At 40.7% G+C, this 18,795-nt stretch overlaps 1 protein-coding gene across 1 annotated transcript; it reads right to left on the reverse strand.

Annotated features, from left to right (window-relative positions):
- Positions 1-1,496: 1,496 nt before the first annotated feature.
- LOC113071253 (endoplasmic reticulum chaperone BiP-like) lies at positions 1,497-18,772 on the reverse strand. Its single transcript, XM_026244620.1, has 9 exons — positions 18,493-18,772; positions 15,007-15,218; positions 10,756-10,987; positions 10,531-10,668; positions 10,327-10,439; positions 6,284-6,674; positions 5,673-5,910; positions 5,410-5,577; positions 1,497-2,481 (listed from the first exon to the last, which is right to left on the reverse strand). The coding sequence occupies exons 2-9, from the start codon at positions 15,174-15,176 to the stop codon at positions 1,925-1,927; spliced, it is 2,007 nt and encodes a 668-aa protein (XP_026100405.1). The 5' UTR covers positions 15,177-15,218; positions 18,493-18,772; the 3' UTR covers positions 1,497-1,924.
- Positions 18,773-18,795: the final 23 nt, after the last annotated feature.

Genomic DNA, 18,795 nt, shown 5'->3' on the forward strand with positions numbered 1-18,795 from the left:
TTATGAATTAATTACAGACACACCTGTTTTCCATCAGTGGATTTAAAAAAAAATGCAACAGCAGTGTCAACAGCATAGCAGTGATTGTAAAATAAATTTTTCTGAAAGACAAAACTTAGTGATCACATGTGGACAGAGAAGAGAAGTGGTCCAAGCACTGAGCCTTGATGTACCCCAGTAGCTAGATGTTGCGACATGGACACCTAACCTCTCCAAGATACCTTGAAGGACCTATATGAGAGGTAATACTTTAACTGTTGGAGTGCAGTTCCTGAGATGCTAATGGATGCATGCAGATACACTCATTTGGAAACATAGGACAAGATGTTATAAGTCCCCACCACACTAGTTGGATATAAAGTTGTCACCACCAACAAATGTTCTGGGCCACCAGCAGATGAAATAGAACCAATCTTCAGCTGTGTTCCTCTGCAACTGCCAAAGTACACTATTTTCAATGGAAGAATGTTTTTGACTTATTATCTGACAAGTCAAGAAAATAAAGCTATTGAGGCTAATTAGAAATCCTGTGAAGCAATTGTGCAACCCCTTCAGATGACCTCAGATGATGCCAACCCAGAAACAACATACAGAACTACCAAACATTGCTATAAGTTTGATTGCATCATATAATAAAGTTATCTTTATGATCTATTTGATTACATTTTTAATAGATTTTTCCATACATTTCTGCCATAATGTACATTAACTGACAGTCAGCTACTACTAAATATTGTAAAATGTAATTTTCTTTAAAGTTGCTTTGCAAGGATTTTATCGTAAAAAGCGCTATACAAATAAACTTGAATGAATCGAATTCAGACTTGTTTTTGCAAATCGGAGAATAGTCAAAATTGTGGGATATAAACATGATATAAACTCGCAATACTGATTAATTTTTCTCTTGATTATGAGATTATATCTTGCAATTCTGGCTTTTTTTCTGAATTTTGAGTTTACATCTCGCATCGATTCTAGAGGTGGGAACCTTTTGGAACCTCAAGATTAGATTTATGTAAGGGTACCTAAGTTGTTGTATTGCCAGCCTAAGATTGGAACCCACAACCCTAGGGTTAGGAGTCAAACTCGCTAAACACTAATCCACAACTTCCCATAGGTCTAAAGAAGAAAAAAAAACACTGAATTAAATGCAAACCTTAAAATTTATTGTTGTTTTTTCTTCCCATTTAAATCAACCCAGTATTATAAAACAAATGCCATGTAAGCTGACTGCAGTCAGGACCAGGAGTCATTTGTATCAAAGTAAGGCAGAACTGAGACAAATAAAAAAAATCACGTAGTACATAAAAATTAAGCATATATAAAAATATAAAACTAGTTAATAAAATAAACAATAGACAAATACAATAGAAAAAATCTTCTAAGATATAATCTAAGATACTGTAACACATCTGTTTATGTTCACGTATGACATGACGTAGACTGTGTTTATGTGAATACTCCACACAGAGTGCATTTTGACATAATTGAGTGTGAATTTGACAGTATCAGTGCAATAAAATGTGAAAGAGAATTTAATTCAGGATCACATGCATCAGAGGCAGATTTTGTGCTTGAGCCTCGGCTGTGTGTCCATCATAGTACCGTCAATAACTCTAACCTTGCCAATAACTAGTACAGCGAAGTTAAAGAAATGTATCACTTTAGACAATCAATTCAGAAGGTAGAATCGTGATACATATGTGAATATAATTTTCCCACACCCCTAATCGAGCCACAAACCAGGCTGACAAAATCTCCAATAAAATGAAGAGACAACAAACGCAATTCTCTAATGCTTCCCACCAAGTCTTTCTGAGGAGATTTGAGGCTTTAGGTTTGCCCGTCTCGTACAAAAATGTCTGTGTCTTCAATATGTAAACCTAGAAAGGTGAGGTGCAACTGAAAACAGATTCTGGATCATCTACAACTCATCCTTTCCATCTTCCTCCTCCGGCGGTGGGCCGCCCGCGCTGCCATACAGCTTGCTTATGATGGGCTCCATAATTTCCTCCAGCTCCTTCTTCTTTTCCTGGAAGTCCTCAAGATCTGCATCCTGGTGAGCCTCCAGCCACTCAATCTTCTCCTCGATGGCCTTCTTGATGGCCTCCTTGTCTTCGGATGACAGTTTGCCGCCCAGCTTCTCTTTGTCCCCTATCTGGTTCTTCAGGGAGTAGGCATAGCCCTCCAGCTCATTGCGGGCATCAATGCGCTCCTTCAGCTTCTTGTCTTCATCTGCGAATCGCTCGGCCTCCTTCACCATGCGCTCAATGTCCTCGGGCGTCAGCCGGTTCCGGTCGTTGGTGATGGCGATCTTGTTCTTGTTGCCCGTGCCCATGTCTTCTGCGGTGACACGCAGAATGCTGTTGACGTCAATCTCGAAGGTGACCTTAATTTGGGGGACACCGCGGGGAGCTGGAGGGATGTCAGTCAAGTCAAAGGTGCCCAGGAGGTTGTTATCCTTGGTCAGCGACCGCTCACCTGGAAAGATTGAGGGAAAGAGTAAGAACAGATTCTACTCTGAAGATTGAAGGAACATATTAAGTCGCTGCTAGATGTCACATTTTCAAAACAATAAGAAAGGTGAAGCTTGATGACGATATAAAGGAGAGTGGAAAGATGGGGCACATTATTTCAGTGTTTCTTAAGGACACTCGCTGGTAAATTGAAGAAATTACTACATTCTTTGACATTATAAATCATTAATTGACCTATTAGAAATTTGGACAGTAGAGGAATTTTATGAAACACGTTCTAGTTAATGTTTGTCATTAGATAATAGACCGTTATACTATAATTGCAGTTAGATAAAGTAAGAAACATGATTGATAGGGAGCCGGTGCAGAGTTGACAGAACCGGGCTAATATGGTCATACTTCCTGGTTCTAGTAAGAACTCTTGCTGCTGCATTTTGGATTAACTGGAGTTTTTTTTATTAAGAGTGCAGAACAACCACCCAATAAAATACAATAATCTAACCTTGAGGTCATGAACGGATGAATTAATATTTCTGCATTTGACATTGAGAGCATAGGTCGTAATTTAGATATGGCATGACCAGGTACTGAAGGCCATTGCGGAAGCCATTGCTACAGGAGTCGAGTGGGCCAAGTGCTCCGGACCCTCCAAGCAAGCCATTGCAGCCATCAAGTCTTAGACAGCACATTTTTAGGTCCTATAATTAACACCTCTTTTTTCAGAATTTAGCAGTAAGAAATTACTTCTCCTCCAGGTTTTTATATCAACTATGCATTCCGTAAATTTTTCAATTTAGTATGTTTCTCCGGGCTTTGAAGAAATGTAGAACCGATTTTAATCAGTATAACAGTGAAAGCTAACACCGTAGTTCCTGTTGATATCTCCCAAGGATAACAAGTAAATAATGAAAAGTAATGGCCCTAGTACTGAGCCTAGAGGTACTCTAGTGGTACTGGTCCCTGATTATCTGGCGGAGTGAATGGAGAAGACCCACCAGATCCAGTACCCATTCTCTGGGATCAGAAGCACGCTCTGCGGCTACTTTTCCCCAATATTGCGGATCAGCCCCCTCAGTCCACTGAGTATGAGGAGCTCTTAGAGGTGGTAACTCATCCCGTGGCCAAGTTGAACATTGATTGGCCCACCCAAGAAAAAGGCTGAATCACGGAAAAGTAATGTCGATGAGAGTTTACTGCACACTGAGCCACAAACTACATGCTGTAGCCTGCCTTTTTTCCACCCATCTTAATACAGAGGTGTCTTTAAAGGCTCCAGTCAATAGGCAGTCCGGTCAGTCAATAGGCAGACATCCCCTAGTTACATGTTTCTTACATGATGCGCTCAGGCTGAGCCCTTCAGTATGATCTCGTATCCCCACGTGGGACCTGGCTATGGTGTTAAGATGCTTTCTGTAAGCCTTCGATTGAGCCAATTGAGGAGATCTCTGGTAGCCATCTCACTATAAAGACTACCATTCTTCTGGCGATATCTGCTCTAAAGACAGTTGAGGATCTGCAGGCCCTCTCAGTGGCCCCTTCTTATCTCAACTTTGCACCTGGTTGGGCCAAAGTGTTTCTCTACCCTCAAGTGGGGTATGTTCCTAAGGTCTCCTCCTCTACCCCCGGCCTGTTGTACTACAGGCCTTCAGTCTTCCTCACTTCATGGATCCAGACCAGCAGAAGCTTAGAAGCTTAATTGTATGTGTCCAGTACATCCACAGAGCTGTGATGTGGAGAAGGGTGGACCGGTTGCTTGTGTACCATGGTCCCCCTAAGAGAAGTCTTCCAGCTACAAAACAGACCCTCAAGATGTAATCTCAATTGCTTATAATCCCTCTGATCTCCCCTCACCTCTAGAGGTGAAGACACACTCCACAAGAAGTGTGGCGGCGTCCAAGGCCTTTCTGGCAGGTGTCTATATTAAGGACATCTGCAATGCTCCAGGCTCTCCTGTTTTCTCACCCTAGCTGTGCAGGCTTCCACACTAGGCAGGGATTTGAAAGTCTGGCGGCGTAGGCATTTTTGTTGCCAAACCCTCCTCCGATGCAACTCGTCTGTCTGAAAAGCAACGTCTCAGGTTATGCATGTAACCATGGTTCCTTGAAGGAACGTAACACTCTGTCACAGTGCCACACTTCGGGCATCTCTGCTGGCACTTACTTCATTCCTAGAGGATGACGCCAGCTTTGCCGCACATGTTTTTAAGCTTCCTGGTCGCTTACATCACCCACCTATGATGTCTCGTCCATCCGTTGGGCTGATTACACACATGATTCAGAGCCGGTCATGCTGAAGTCATTCCCAAAGCATTCTCTGAAGCAGTGTCTCATTCCTTCGAGGAACCATGGTTACATGCGTAACCTGAGACATTTTTCATGGATTCGTTGCTTAGTCTTAGTGCTGATATTCTAAACCCTTGTTTACAGTGCCCCATTTTTTGTTTTATTTTGGATTACTTGTCTTTTCCCTTGTTTTTCTTTGTTGCCTGCACTCTGGATATTGTTGTTTGGACTGCCCTGTCTATGCTTTGGACCTTTTGTCTGTTTGGACTACGTCTGTTTGTGGACTATGTTTACCCCTTATTAAAAGCTGTATTTGTATCTTCAATCTTCTTGTCTAAGTGCAGTGCGTAACAAACACCATGCCACCTAAGATTGCAGTTTTCGAGCAAATAATGACTTAAAATGAAGCAAAATCTAGAAAGAAAAAAAAATCTGTTAAATATGACTGATTATTGAATATAATTATCTTCAATAAAATGTACCTTTTCATTTGAATAATATAAATAAAAGGAATGTGATTTAACACCAGCAACATTTTAAGCGAGAAACGGCTTTTTAATCTTTTATCTACATTCTTTTCATATGACCTATTAAATACAAATTGGGTCATAAAAGTAAGCCAACAACATTAAGTAAAAAATGTTGCTCACCTTCATAAACTTTGATGGCCACGGTTGGCTGGTTGTCAGAAGTGGTGGTGAAGACTTTGTATTTGTCAGTGGGCACACCGGTGTTCCTGGAAATTAGTTTGGCCATCACTCCTCCAACCGTCTCAATGCCCAGGGTCAAAGGGCAAACGTCCAGAAGCACCAGGTCACCTGTTCAACACATTTCAGTAAGCATCTCATAAGAGATTTGGTTAGACAGCCCAGCCCTAGATGTGGGTATCATTAAAGGTTGTACAGGGACTCACCGGTTTCCTCTTCTCCTGACAGGACTCCGGCCTGGACGGCAGCTCCGTAAGCCACAGCCTCGTCCGGATTGATTCCTTTGGATGGCTTCTTGCCATTGAAGAACTCCTTCACCAGCTCTTGGATCTTAGGAATACGAGTCGAGCCGCCAACCAGGACGATCTCGTCAATGTCAGACTTCTTCATGTCAGCATCCTCAAGAACCTTCTGCACTGGTTTCATGGTGGAGCGGAACAAGTCCTGAGAAACACACAATACACTGATTATTTTACATGCATCGAACAGATGCACAAACACGCTGATTAAAAAAATTAAATAAACTACGATAGCATTTTTCAACATTTTGAATTAGTTTTTTTTTTTATTATTAGATTTTCTTTTTTCATTTTAATTCAAAAGTTTTAGTAATCTGCTGTGAGTTTTAAGACATTTTCACAAACATAAGGACAAGACACGTGGTCAAGCATGTATCATATAATAATTTGAGCTCTGCATTTTACCCATCCAGTGGTGAACACACACTGTGAACACACACCTGCAGTGGGCAGCCATTTTTTCTGCGGTACCTGTGAATTTGTTGAAGGATTTGTTGGCAAAGCAGAACTTCTCTTACCATGTTGAGCTCTTCAAACTTGGCACGGGTCAGCATCTCTGAGAAGTCATCACCCCTGTAGAAGGACTCGATCTCGATGTGAGCCTGATGCTGGGTGGACAGTGCTCTCTTGGCCTTCTCCACCTCGCGACGCAGCTTCTGCACTGCACGGCTGTCCTTGCGCACGTCCTTGCCGGTCTTCTTATTGTAGAGCTTGATGAAGTGCTCCATGACACGCTGATCAAAGTCTTCGCCACCGAGGTGAGTGTCTCCATTGGTGGCCACCACCTCGAAGACGCCGTTATCGATGGTCAGCAAGGAAACGTCAAAGGTTCCGCCACCCAGATCAAACACCAGGATGTTCTTCACACCCTCACTCTTGTCCAGACCGTAAGCAATGGCAGCAGCAGTTCTGTGGAGAACAACAAGATGTCCATCAGGGTTATCATTAACCAAAACCATAAAAAAATACATAAAATAATATTTTATTTTATTTCAAGTGACAAGACTTGCAATAAAAACATGAACTGAAATGAAGGAAGAAACAGCTTAAAATGTATCAAAATATGGGGGAAATAATAATAATAATAAGATATAGGTTACTGATGCAGGTGCAGGCACGTCCACCTGTTATGCAGGTCTCAGATCTAACCACTCAGGTCAGACAGTTAAAACCTGAAACTGCCCAACGGCCCACTGCGATCAATCCCCTGACTGTTGCACCGGTGGATTTCACCAACCGGCGTGTTGAGCCCCGTCTACTGCCTCTGACTGTTTACTCCAGTGAGCCCCTGTTATGTCGTTCATTCTTGACTACTTGTTCTCTTCACACTGCTCTCCAGCCTTCGACTTTTCCCACAGAGGAGTCCAAAGTGGTCTTTATCATCACTCTGCTCTCTGGACAAGTGGGTCTATGGGGATCAACGGTTTGAAGCCGCATTCTGCAAACTAAAGAGTTGCTTTGTTTCAGCTCCCATTCTGGTGGCCCCTGATCCCTCACGTCAGTTTTTTGTCATGGAGGTCGCCACGTCAGAGTTGGGGGCTGGTGCGGTTCTTTCCCAGCGTTCTTCCATAGATGGTAAGGTTAACCTTTGCGGGTAATTTTCTCATTGTTTGTCTCCTTATGAATGTAATTATGACATTGGCAACAGAGAGTCGGTGGCAGTTAAGTTCGCTTTGGAAGAATAGCGTCATTGGTTGGAGGGTTGGGAGGAACCTTTTATAGTCTGGACCGACCATAAGAACCTTGAATACATCAGTTCTGCTAAAAGGTTAAATTCTAGGCAGGCTCAGTGGGCCTTAGTTTTAATTTTTCAATTTCTTATGGTCCAGGTTCTAAGAACATTAGACCTGATGCTTTTTTCTCGTATTTTTGACAGATCTGAATGCCCGTTGTCTCCCGAGTCCATCGTGCCACATGACATCGCGGTATAGTGAAAGTGAAAAGTGAAAGTGAAAGTGAAGTGACATTCAGCCAAGTATGGTGACCCATACTCAGAATTTGTGCTCTGCATTTAACCCATCCGAAATGCACACACACAGAGCAGTGAACACACACACACACTGTGAGCACACACCCGGAGCAGTGTTCATCATTTATGCTGCGGCACCCGGGGAGCAGTTGGGGTTCGATGCCTTGCTCAAGGGCACCTAAGTCGTGGTATTGAAGGTGGAGAGAGAACTGTACATGCACTACCCCCACCCACAATTCCGTCCGGCCCGAGACTAGAACCCACAACCCTTCGATTGGGAGTCCAACCCTCTAACCATTAGGCCACGACTTCCAAATGAAAGGGTATGACTTGGGAGATCGAGTCGAGCCTCCGCCTAGATGCCCACCGAGTAGTTTATATGTGCCAATATAATTATGGTCCGAGGTCATCCGTTGGGGCCATTGTTATAATGTAGCTTTCATCCAGGGGTAAATTGTACAGTATTTCTCATCAAAAAGCAGTTCTGGTGGCACTCTATGGCCCGGGATATACTACATTTTGTTTTGGTTTGCACTGTCTGTGCCACTTCTAAGGTTTCCAATCAACCCCCTGCTGGACTCCTTCAGCCACTGTCAGTTCCTTCGAGACCCTGTTCCCACATTTTGCTAGATTTTGTTTCAGGACTCCCGCCGTCACAGGGTAACATGGCAGTTTTGACCATGGTGGACCGGTTCTTGAAGGCAACTCATTTTGTTCCTCTGCCCAAATTACCCTCAGCCAGAGAAACAGCGGTTGCTGTCATTGATCACGTCTTTCGTATTCATGGCCTCCTGGTGGACATGTGCCGCGTTTCCACCGCAGGAACTTTACCCAGGAACTAGGGACTTTGGCCTGGTACTCGGTGTGTTTCCACCGCGGGAACCAGGAACTAAATAAAGTTCCGGGTAAAAAAAATGCCCCTCAGAAAGTCCCTGCTGGCGAGGTAGTACTTTATCAAAGTTCCTGAACTTTCGGGGGCGGGACTTGAGCGCTAAACATTCTGATTGTTTGAGTTCACGCAGCATTGGTTGAGTTCAACCACCATTTATCCAGATCATTTTCAAAATATTACTGTTATTGTGTCATGAAATGTAATTTAAAAAGTATTTCAAGTGAGAATGTAGTTGTTTAAAAGTCAAATCTGTGGTTTATTATTAAACACAGCACCTATTTAAAAATGTGTTTCACCGATCTCAGAGACATGAGCTCCACTCGATCAGCGAGAGCTCAGTCCTCATGTATCCGCCAAGAGCAGCCTCACCTCGGCTACACCTTCTGATATGTGCCGCTGGCTCTGATGTCTCTTCAGTGGTTAAACAAAATATAATTTGTTTTGGGTAAATCTAACAGGTTATCTTTGGTCTGTATTCAATATATTTATATGTTAAAATGAAAATAAAAAAGGGAAATTTATGTAATATTTAGTTTCATTGTAATGGCTGTATATATACACATATCCCTGAACTAAGCACATTTCTGCAGCTGTTATTATGTTTAAATGAAAACGAAAGGAGGCAATGGTATTTTCTATTTGGCTATTTAGTTTTATCGTAAATATACAGAGAGGAAAATTGCAGTAGCCAAGACGAGCTGAAGTTATCAAGTACGCTGCTGTTTGCAGATTTACCGGACTTGCATCATCGCGGACATCACACTCCCGAGTCGAATGCGCAAAGTCTCTACTACCGAGGATGTACGTCCAAAATCAGCATACTTTGTATTGAGAAACAATCGCAAACCTACGTCACCAGTCTATTTGCCTAATCTTCCCGGTACTTTACACCGCGGTGGAAACGCAGAAAGCAACAGGTCTGGGGGAAAAAAAGTTCCTGGGAAAAAAAGTTCCTGGTACAAATTTCGGTGGAAACACGGCAATGGTCTCTGACAGGGGGCCTCAGTTTGTTGACATTGTCTTGCTAGTTGTTACTCTGCAACTCTTGGTTTTTGGATTTCTTGCCTGAATCTTGGATTACCCTTTTGCCTGAGTCTCCTGCCTTGTTGCTTGTTTGGACTGTTTGACTGAGTTGTGCCATGTTGCCTGAATTTTGGATTAAGTTTCTGGATTGTCCAAGTGGGGCACAATACACCAAGCGCTGGTGGCCATGGAGCTGTGCCCACCTTGGTCCCCAACATGTCCAGTTCTGATGCTCACTAGTCCTGTGGTTCCCACTCCAGAGTCTTGACCTGTCATGGTTGCCAGCCCAGAACATTTTCATAAGAGTAAAATAAAGTTAAGTCATGGCCTAATGGTTAGAGAGTTTGACTCCTAACCCTAAGGTTGTGGGTTTGAGTCTCGGGTCACCAAACTTGTCTGTATGACGTGCCACTTTCACTTTTTTTTCATAAGATAGCTGATAGCCCAGAACCTCTCCACAAGATAGCCACTAGAGCTGAAGATCTTTGCCCGAACCCGATGGGACCTAATGGGACCCGACGGGTTTGGGCTTAATTTATATCATTTTACACGGGCTCGGGGTGGACTCGGGCTTGTGCTACGGTTTGCACGGTAAATGAGCGGTCACGTGATATGTTTTGATGTATATATATATATATATATAGCATATCAAATTAAAATAACACTTCTATACTTACGGCTCATTGATGATCCTCAAGACATTCAGTCCGGCGATGGTTCCTGCATCTTTGGTGGCCTGGCGCTGGGCATCATTGAAATAAGCGGGCACAGTGACCACAGCATGTATGACCTTTAGAAGAACAGAAACAGATCAGATGTTGAGTTTTACTGCAGCGCAACAGATATTACCTGTTTTCTTGCTGTTGGAGACAAAACTTTACCCTCTCTCCCAGGTAAGCCTCTGCAGTCTCCTTCATTTTAGTCAGAACCATAGCAGAGATTTCCTCAGGGGTGAAAGTCTTCGTCTGACCGGATCCGATGTCCAGCTGGATGTGAGGCTTGTTCTTCTTCTCAATAACCTGGAAGAGTCACAGCAGGTGTTTAGTGTCCTCATTAAATACAAAGAGACAAATACAGTTCAGACACAGGCTGGCAGACATGTGTACCTTAAAGGGGAAGTATTTAATGTCCTGCTGCACAGTCGAGTCGCCCCATGTGCGGCCGATCAACCTCTTGGCATCAAAGACGGTGTTCTCGGGGTTAGAGGTCAGCTGGTTCTTCGCAGCGTCTCCGATGAGTCTCTCACCTTCAGTAGTGAAGGCCACGTATGACGGAGTGATGCGGTTTCCCTGATCATTGGCGATGATCTCAACACGGCCGTTCTTGAACACTCCAACACTGGAGCAAATTAAAAGAGTATAAGCACAAACTAATAAGTTAATTATAGATAAAACAGAAATGTTTCAATACTGAGCATTACTAGGAAAAAAAAAGATCCATAAATGTATTCTTCATAAAATTCTTCGTCATCAGTTAGGAACCTATTAACCTGTTATTTGGTAGCAATCTTTCCTTAAAAAGCCACATTTCTAGCATTTGTAAAACTGCATTTTCCCATCTAAAAAATATATCTAAATTATGGCCTATGCTCTCAATGTCAAATGCAGAAATTTTAATTCATGCGTTTATGACCTCAAGGTTAGATTATTGTAATGCTTTATTGGGTGGTTGTTCTGCACGCTTAATAAACAAACTACAGCTAGTCCAAAATGCAGCAGCAAGAGTTCTTACTAGAACCAGGAAGTATGACCATATTAGCTCGGTCCTGTCCACACTGCACTGGCTCCCTATCAAACATCGTATAGATTTTAAAAGCTTGCTTATTATTCATAAAACCCTGATTGGTTTAGCACCTCAGTATTTGAATGAGGTCTTGTTACATTATTGTCCTCCATGTCAGCTGCGTTCTCAAAACTCAAAACTCAAAACTTTGATACCTAGAATATCAAAATGAATTTCAGGCGGCAAATATTTTTCCTATTTAGTACCTAAACTCTGGAATAACCTACATAACATTGTTCGGGAGGCAGACCAACTCTTGCAGTTTAAATCTAGATTAAAGACCCAACTCTTTAACCTGGCTTAGACATAAAGGATTTTTAGGCTGCATTAATTAGGTAAACCGGAACCAAGAACACTTCCCATAACACCTGATGTACTTTCTACATCGTTAGAAGAATGGCATCTTCACAAATAAGACAAGAACAATAAGTGACCAATTCTCCACACCGCAGACTGAGGATTAACTTCACAACTTCACAATGTCCGGGCCAACCAGAAGCCGAGGATGACAGGGGAGGTCTACAGACTCCTGAAGACGCAGAACGCTTCCTTCAGAGCTGGAGATGAGGTGAGCCTGAGGACTGCCTGGGCCAACCTGTCCCTAGCCATCAGAGAAGCTAAGAGACAGTACTCCAGGAGGACAGCTCATCAATTCAGTGACAGCAGAGACACTAGGAGCCTGTGGCAGGGGATAGAGACCATTATGGACTACAAGCCCCCACCACGGACCTGTGACATCAACATCTCTCTGCTGAACGAGCTGAACACCTTCTTCGCTCGCTTTGACCAACAAAACAGCACCACTGAACAGAAGACTCCACCTCCTCCCACTTGCCCCCCTTCCCTCTTCTGCCCCAGGCACCACAGAACTATGACCCCCCCTCCCCCAGATCCCACACCCCCAGGTCCTTCCACTCCCCCTCCCACTAACATACGATGACATGCACCAGTCACTTTGTGCAGCACTGGCCTGCTCACTACCTTTTTCAGCATAGAACTGACGTCATTCTACTACCTCAACAGTGAGTATAAATAAAATAACTGCTCTTGGAATATGACCATTACCTTCAGCTCAACCTTACTAAAACAGAACTGTTGGTGGTTCCAGCTATCCCATCTTTTCATCACAGCTACTCTATGCAACTGGGTTCATCAACTATAACTCCCTCCAGGACAGTCAGAAACCTAGGAGTTGTGATGGATCATCAATTAAGCTTCACAGACAATATTGCAGATTTGCCTTATACAACATTAGGGAAGATTAGACCCTTCCTTTCAGAGCAGGCCACCCAACTTCTTGTCCAAGCTCTTGTTCTCTCCAGACTGGACTATTGTAATGCTCTCCTGGCTCTTCCTGCATGTACTGTCAAGCCTCTGTAACTGATCCAGAATGCAGCAGCGAGGGTTGTCTTCAATGAGCCAAAAAAAGCTCATATTACTCCTCTCCTCATCAGGTTACACTGGTTACCAGTAGCTGCTCGCATCAAATTCAAGGTACTGATGCTTGCCTACAAGATGACCACTGGCACAGCACCAATATACCTAAACTCAACAATTCTGCAAGGGAACGACGCCTTGTGGTGCCATCCCAAAGAGGTTCAAAATCACTCTCGTTGACCTTTTCCTGGACTGTGCCCAGCTGGTGGAACAAACTCCCAATCTCAATTCGAACAGTAGAGTTTCTACCCATTTTCAAAAAACATCTAAAGACCAATCTTTCTCGCCAGCACTTGACCAGCTAATACAAGCACTTACCTTTTCTTGTCTATCATATTCTTTGTAAGAAAAAAAAAACATAGCTACGGGTTCTGTGCTACACTAACTGAGACTTGTCATGGCACTTGTATAATGTTGGTGTTCTCCTGTTGGTCTGATTGCTTCTATTGTTCTTCTATTGTTCTCATTTGTAAGTCACTTTGGATAAAAGCGCCTGCTAAATGATTAAATGCTAATCTACGCTTATGTAACCCCTCTCTCTCTGGTCCTCACCGCCGCACCTCGCACTTACTCTGAGTGGGCCTCGAACCCGTGTCTCCAGCATGGGAGGCAGACGCACTAAAAACAAGGCTAAATGACTGCAGCCACTAGCTTCTGTCACATCTACTCGGCCTCCATTACACTTATATAAGTCTGTTTCTCTCTTATTCCGAGGTCACCGTAGCCACCAGATCCAGTCTGTGTCCAGATCAGAGGGTCACTGCAGTCACCCGGATCCAGTACGTATCCAGACCAGATGGTGGATCAGCACCTAGAAAGGACCTCTACTGCCCTGAAAGACAGCGGAGACCAGGACAACTAGAGCCCAGATACAGATCCCCTGTAAAGACCTTGTCTCAGAGGACCACCAGGACAAGACCACAGGAAACAGATGATTCTTCTGCACAATCTGACTGGAATTGAACTACTGGTTTCGTCTGGTCAGAGGAGAACTGGTTTCCTGGATGGAGTTTTGGTTTCTTGCCGCTCTCACCTCTGGCTTACTTTGTTGGGGACACTTAATTTACAGCGATATGGTTGACTTGATTGCAAATGATTGCACAGATACTATTTAAGCTGAATTTAAATGAATGATGACATCACTTAACTCAATGATGAACTGCCTTTAACTGTCGTTTTGCATTATTGACAAACTGTTTTCCTGATTAATGTTGTTCAGTTGCTTTGACACAATCTTTCATGTTTAAAGCGCTATATAAATAAAGGTGACTTGATATGACAAAAAGATATATCCCAATATAATTATCATTTATATACATACACTGTAAAACCGAACAGTGAAATTAATCAAATGAAATTAGTTAATTGCACTCAAATAATAATGAAAGTTCATTGGACTTAATTTAAATAAGTTCTGTTAACTCAAAAATTTGTTGTAGTGAGGTGAACTTAAAATTATTGTGTTTTCTAGTTCCCAGCATGCTTTGCATCAGAAAACAAGGAAAATAAATTTAGAAATTAAGTGTTATTTTGTGTGTTTTTACACAAGATTAACATAGAGGGACATAAGTTAATACATAAATGTTGTGTTATATTAGATTTTACAAAGGTTTATGTTATGTTGGATTTGTAGTGTTACCGTTGTGGTGAATAGTAGAGCCTGTGGTTAGACTGAGGATGGACAGCAAAAGCCTATTTTTGAGTGTATTTCCCACATTATAGGAGTTGAAAAATAGATAAAATTATGAGTAAATTACTCCCTAATTATAAGTTCAGAAATATAATTATTTAAGATAACTCTGAGATAATTTAAGGCAACTGGAATTACATTTTTTAAGTTTATGTAAACTTAAAACATTTAAAAACATCACTTAAATGTTTTTGTGTAATCTGTTACAAAATATTTTTTGAGTTCTGTGAACTTATCAGGGTTTACAGTGTACATATTTTTGGAAAATAATAAATTTAATCTATTTTGGAAAAAGGCTGTAACATAACAAAATGTGGAAAAAGTGAGGGCTGTGAATCCTTTCCTAATGCACTGTATGTGCATATACACATACATACATGCATGCATGCAGGCACACACTATTAATCCTGTGAACCCTGTTTATGATTTCAAACTCCCAAATTCTCACCATGAGTAGGTCGTCCCGAGGTCTATTCCAATCACTGTCCCAATAATTTCCTTCTTGTTACTTTCCTTCTTGTAATTTTCCTCCTTGACACTTTCCTTCTTGTCGTCCTCTTCAGTAAACCACCAGCAGGAACTACTGGCCACCAGCAGGAGCAGACAGAGCAATCGCATTTTGATTTGATCTTGTGTCAAATGGTCACTTCTGTAATGATACTTTAAACAAAGGTCACAGGTGAGGGCATATATGTGACATCTGATGGAAACATCCCATAGATGTATTGCAGATGAGCAAACACTCTAAAAAATATATGTCTTGCAGATGTCAATGCAGACATCACATCAGGTTAATAGTCTCTTATTTGCTGTTTAGACAAGCTTTCCATAAAACAAACAAAACAAGCCCTGCACATCAATAAAATGTAAAAAAAAAAAAAAAAAAAACACGTTATACAGACACTTAATATGTAATGTTATTTGATGATGTGAATTGCATTTCTTATATTAATACAAAATAATTGCAATGCTTTTGTAAAGGCAATTTGCATGTTTTAGAGTAATTTTCATTGCATTTTCATGATTTTAACCAGCAGGGATCACCAGATTGTGGTGTTTTGTTATTGATCAAAGACATTATACAAAGTAATATAACCACAAACAAATAAACATTATTAGACAATGACAACAAGATAAAACTAAATAAAATTAAAATAAATAAATTGCATCTATGAATGTGGAATTTAGCAAGAAGCGGTTTTCTTTTAGACTGTTCAGACCCAGCATCATTTCCTTCCAAAACAAAACACATCCATTATTAATTTTACTACTAATGAAACCAAAAATGTCTTGCCAAAATTTGTTTGTAAAAGTACAGTTCCAAAAGAGTCATCACAAAGTTCGAGGAAATTAAATTTAAATTTAAAAATTAAAATTATGCATTTAGCAGACGCTTTTATCCAAAGCGACCTACAGTGCATTCAGGCTGTCAAATTTTTACCTATCATGTGTTCCCTGGGATTCGAACCCCCAACTTTGCGCAATGCACTACCAATTGAGCTACAGATGTTTTTATGTTATGTTTTGTTATGTTTGTCTTGCACCTTGGTCCATCATAAAACTACATTTTCCTCTTCTGTATACTGTGTATGTGTCATAGGTATCAAACTCAATTCCCTGAGGGCTGAAGCCCTGCAGAGATTCTTTTCCAACCCTGCTCCAACACACAGACCATGCAGTTTTCAAAATAAGCCCAAAGGACTGGACTAGTTGGGTCAGGTGTGTTTAATTTGTGTTTCTTTCAATTAGAGTTCAAATCTAAACTTTGCAGGGAATTCATACAGGCACCACGTAGAGGGGTCCTAAAGTTAAGAATATCATCTGCAATCTCAGCTGAGAGCCTAGAACACATTAACATGCTTCACTCAGGGGCCATACCCACAGTTCATGAATCAAACAGGGAGCCAAATCACACAAGGATTAGAAGCAGTCTTTAAGGTGTTTATGACTTAGAATGTATGTTAAACTGACATCTTAAAGACATCTAGCAATTGTTTGTACACAGCAGATGCTTTCCAGATCTTTAACAGACATCTTGCAGACGTACGTGTGCTATCTGGGTAAGTGCAGGCATTGGAACAGTTTACTTTGTTTATTACCATCTCAACCATCTGCGTAGAACATGCTTCTTGTGTATCCTGCTTGTATTAAACGAATAAATCATGCATCTGTAGCTGTAATTTAATATTGAACAACAGTGCATATTATATTGTTATAAATGCCGCTTATTTATGAGAAGGACCCAAGGATATATGGTTACTTTTTTGTTGATATAATCCTTAATTTCCTTTTCGTTTTTTTTTTTTTTTTCATTTAAATTTAAATAATAACAAAGATGACTTCCTGGTTAACAACAACATGCTGGGAAAGTTTTTAGATAACAAATCTAAGAACTTGAAAGTGAAACCAAAGTTTTGTGCATTTTATGAGTTTATTTCTAATACAAAAGCCTTCAAAGTGCTGAAAAAAATGCTATATATGTATATATACACTGTGGCATGCAGAAGTTTGTGAACCCCTAAACCCCACATAAGCCCAATAAGAGAAATCATACAAAATCCCTGTTATTTTTTATTTAGTATTGTCTTTAGTAACATATTGTACATAAAATATGTTTACATTTAGTCCACAAGACAACCATTTTTTTATTATTATTACATTATTAAAATAACCCCATTCAAAAATTTGGGAACCATTGGTACTTAATACTGTGTGTGGTTACCTGGATGATCCACGACCATTTATTATTATTATTATTATTTTTTATAATGTGGGGAAAAAATAGTTCTGTTTGAGTCCCTCAATTGATGCTGGAAAACTGAAGAATCTGCAGAAGCTGGAGGATTATTTTTCTGAAGAACAGTGCTCAGTTTAACTGTTCAGAACAAAGAACAAAACAAATAAACAGTTGTGGATCATCCAGTTAATCACACATTAAGAACCAATGGGTTCCAATCTTTTGAATGGGGTTATTTTAATGATTACATCAATTATTATTATTATTATTGTTTTGCCTTGTGGACTATATGTAAACATCTTTTATCTAAAATATCTTAATCAGGACTGTACTTAATAAAACATAACATGAATTTTGTATGATCTCTGTTATTTTGTTCAAATAATTCAAATTTCACAGAATCTGCAAGGAGTTCCCAAACTTTCACATGCCACACAGACACAGACACACACACACACACACACACACACACACACACGTGTTTTCTCTGATTTTCAGTAACTTATTGCTCTGCTCTCACTTGTATATAAGCAGGTTTTTTTCGGTTTCTGAGATTGTCTGTTTCAGTGGGTGGAGCAAACATTAATATTCATTACTCTCCCGGGCACGCGCGTGGAACTGAGAATTATACTTGATGTTTGCAAGTTTAATGGAATATTGAAAAAAAAAAGTAAATATATTTTCAGAGGTGAACAGCGGATGGACCATTTACAGCCCAAAAGCTCACCAAAACCTGCCCACTCCAATAAAAAAAGCCCAAAACATTGAACTCTCACAATAATGGGATAGAATGTTATTGTCATGTCAATCTAGTTTGATGAAGACAATTTTTAACGCATTGAAACTAAATAATGACGACAATATAAATATAAATTCCCCAGGTAAACGGATCAAATAAGGGGCAAAAAGGCTATTAAAGATAATGACAAAATATTCAGACACACACTGTTAAAACGGCAATCAAGATATTAACTGATACCCTCGAAAAATCACATGCAGCATTTCCAATATCAACAGTCAATTTAGGCTAAATGCAAAAAATGACCAATATAGTCTACGTGAAAACACAACGTAGCATATTTATATTTGTTTATGCATACACCATTACAGTTGAAACCGTCATTCATTGATATAGATATAAAATAATCTACGATAATCCGAGACTAAAACAATTTTCCATAACAATAATGCGCTTACCTTCGTGTCACACTTGAACTTCAGACAGAATGAGGAAGTCTTTCGTGAAGTTGCCTACTGAACTTGACACAGTCTGAACTAATAAAGTCCAGCAGCTTTCAGTGCATAGACTACAAGACCAGTCTGGAGCGTTTAATCACGTCCTGATGCAGGACAGTGACCTATAGTCCCATATTCAGTTTTTGATTAAGTTTTGTGGTTTGATTTTAGAGTTAAATTGGGGTAGAGTTAAGCCTTCGTGCCATCTCCTTCCATTCTATTTTACGTTTTACTTTATAATTCCTTAGGCTATATGTATAAAAA

The sequence above is a fragment of the Carassius auratus genome, chromosome 5 (assembly GCF_003368295.1).
Source record: "Carassius auratus strain Wakin chromosome 5, ASM336829v1, whole genome shotgun sequence".
Classification (NCBI taxonomy): domain Eukaryota; kingdom Metazoa; phylum Chordata; class Actinopteri; order Cypriniformes; family Cyprinidae; genus Carassius; species Carassius auratus.

Coding starts and splice junctions, on each gene's coding strand:
- LOC113071253 (XM_026244620.1), bottom strand. CDS start 15,176: ATGCGATTGCTCTGTCTGCTCCTGCTGGTGGCCAGTAGTTCCTGCTGG. Junction 10,988..15,006: donor CTCGGGACGACCTACTCATG/GTGAGAATTTGG, acceptor AATTTGCTCCAG/TGTTGGAGTGTTCAAGAACG. Junction 10,669..10,755: donor TTAAATACTTCCCCTTTAAG/GTACACATGTCT, acceptor TGACTCTTCCAG/GTTATTGAGAAGAAGAACAA.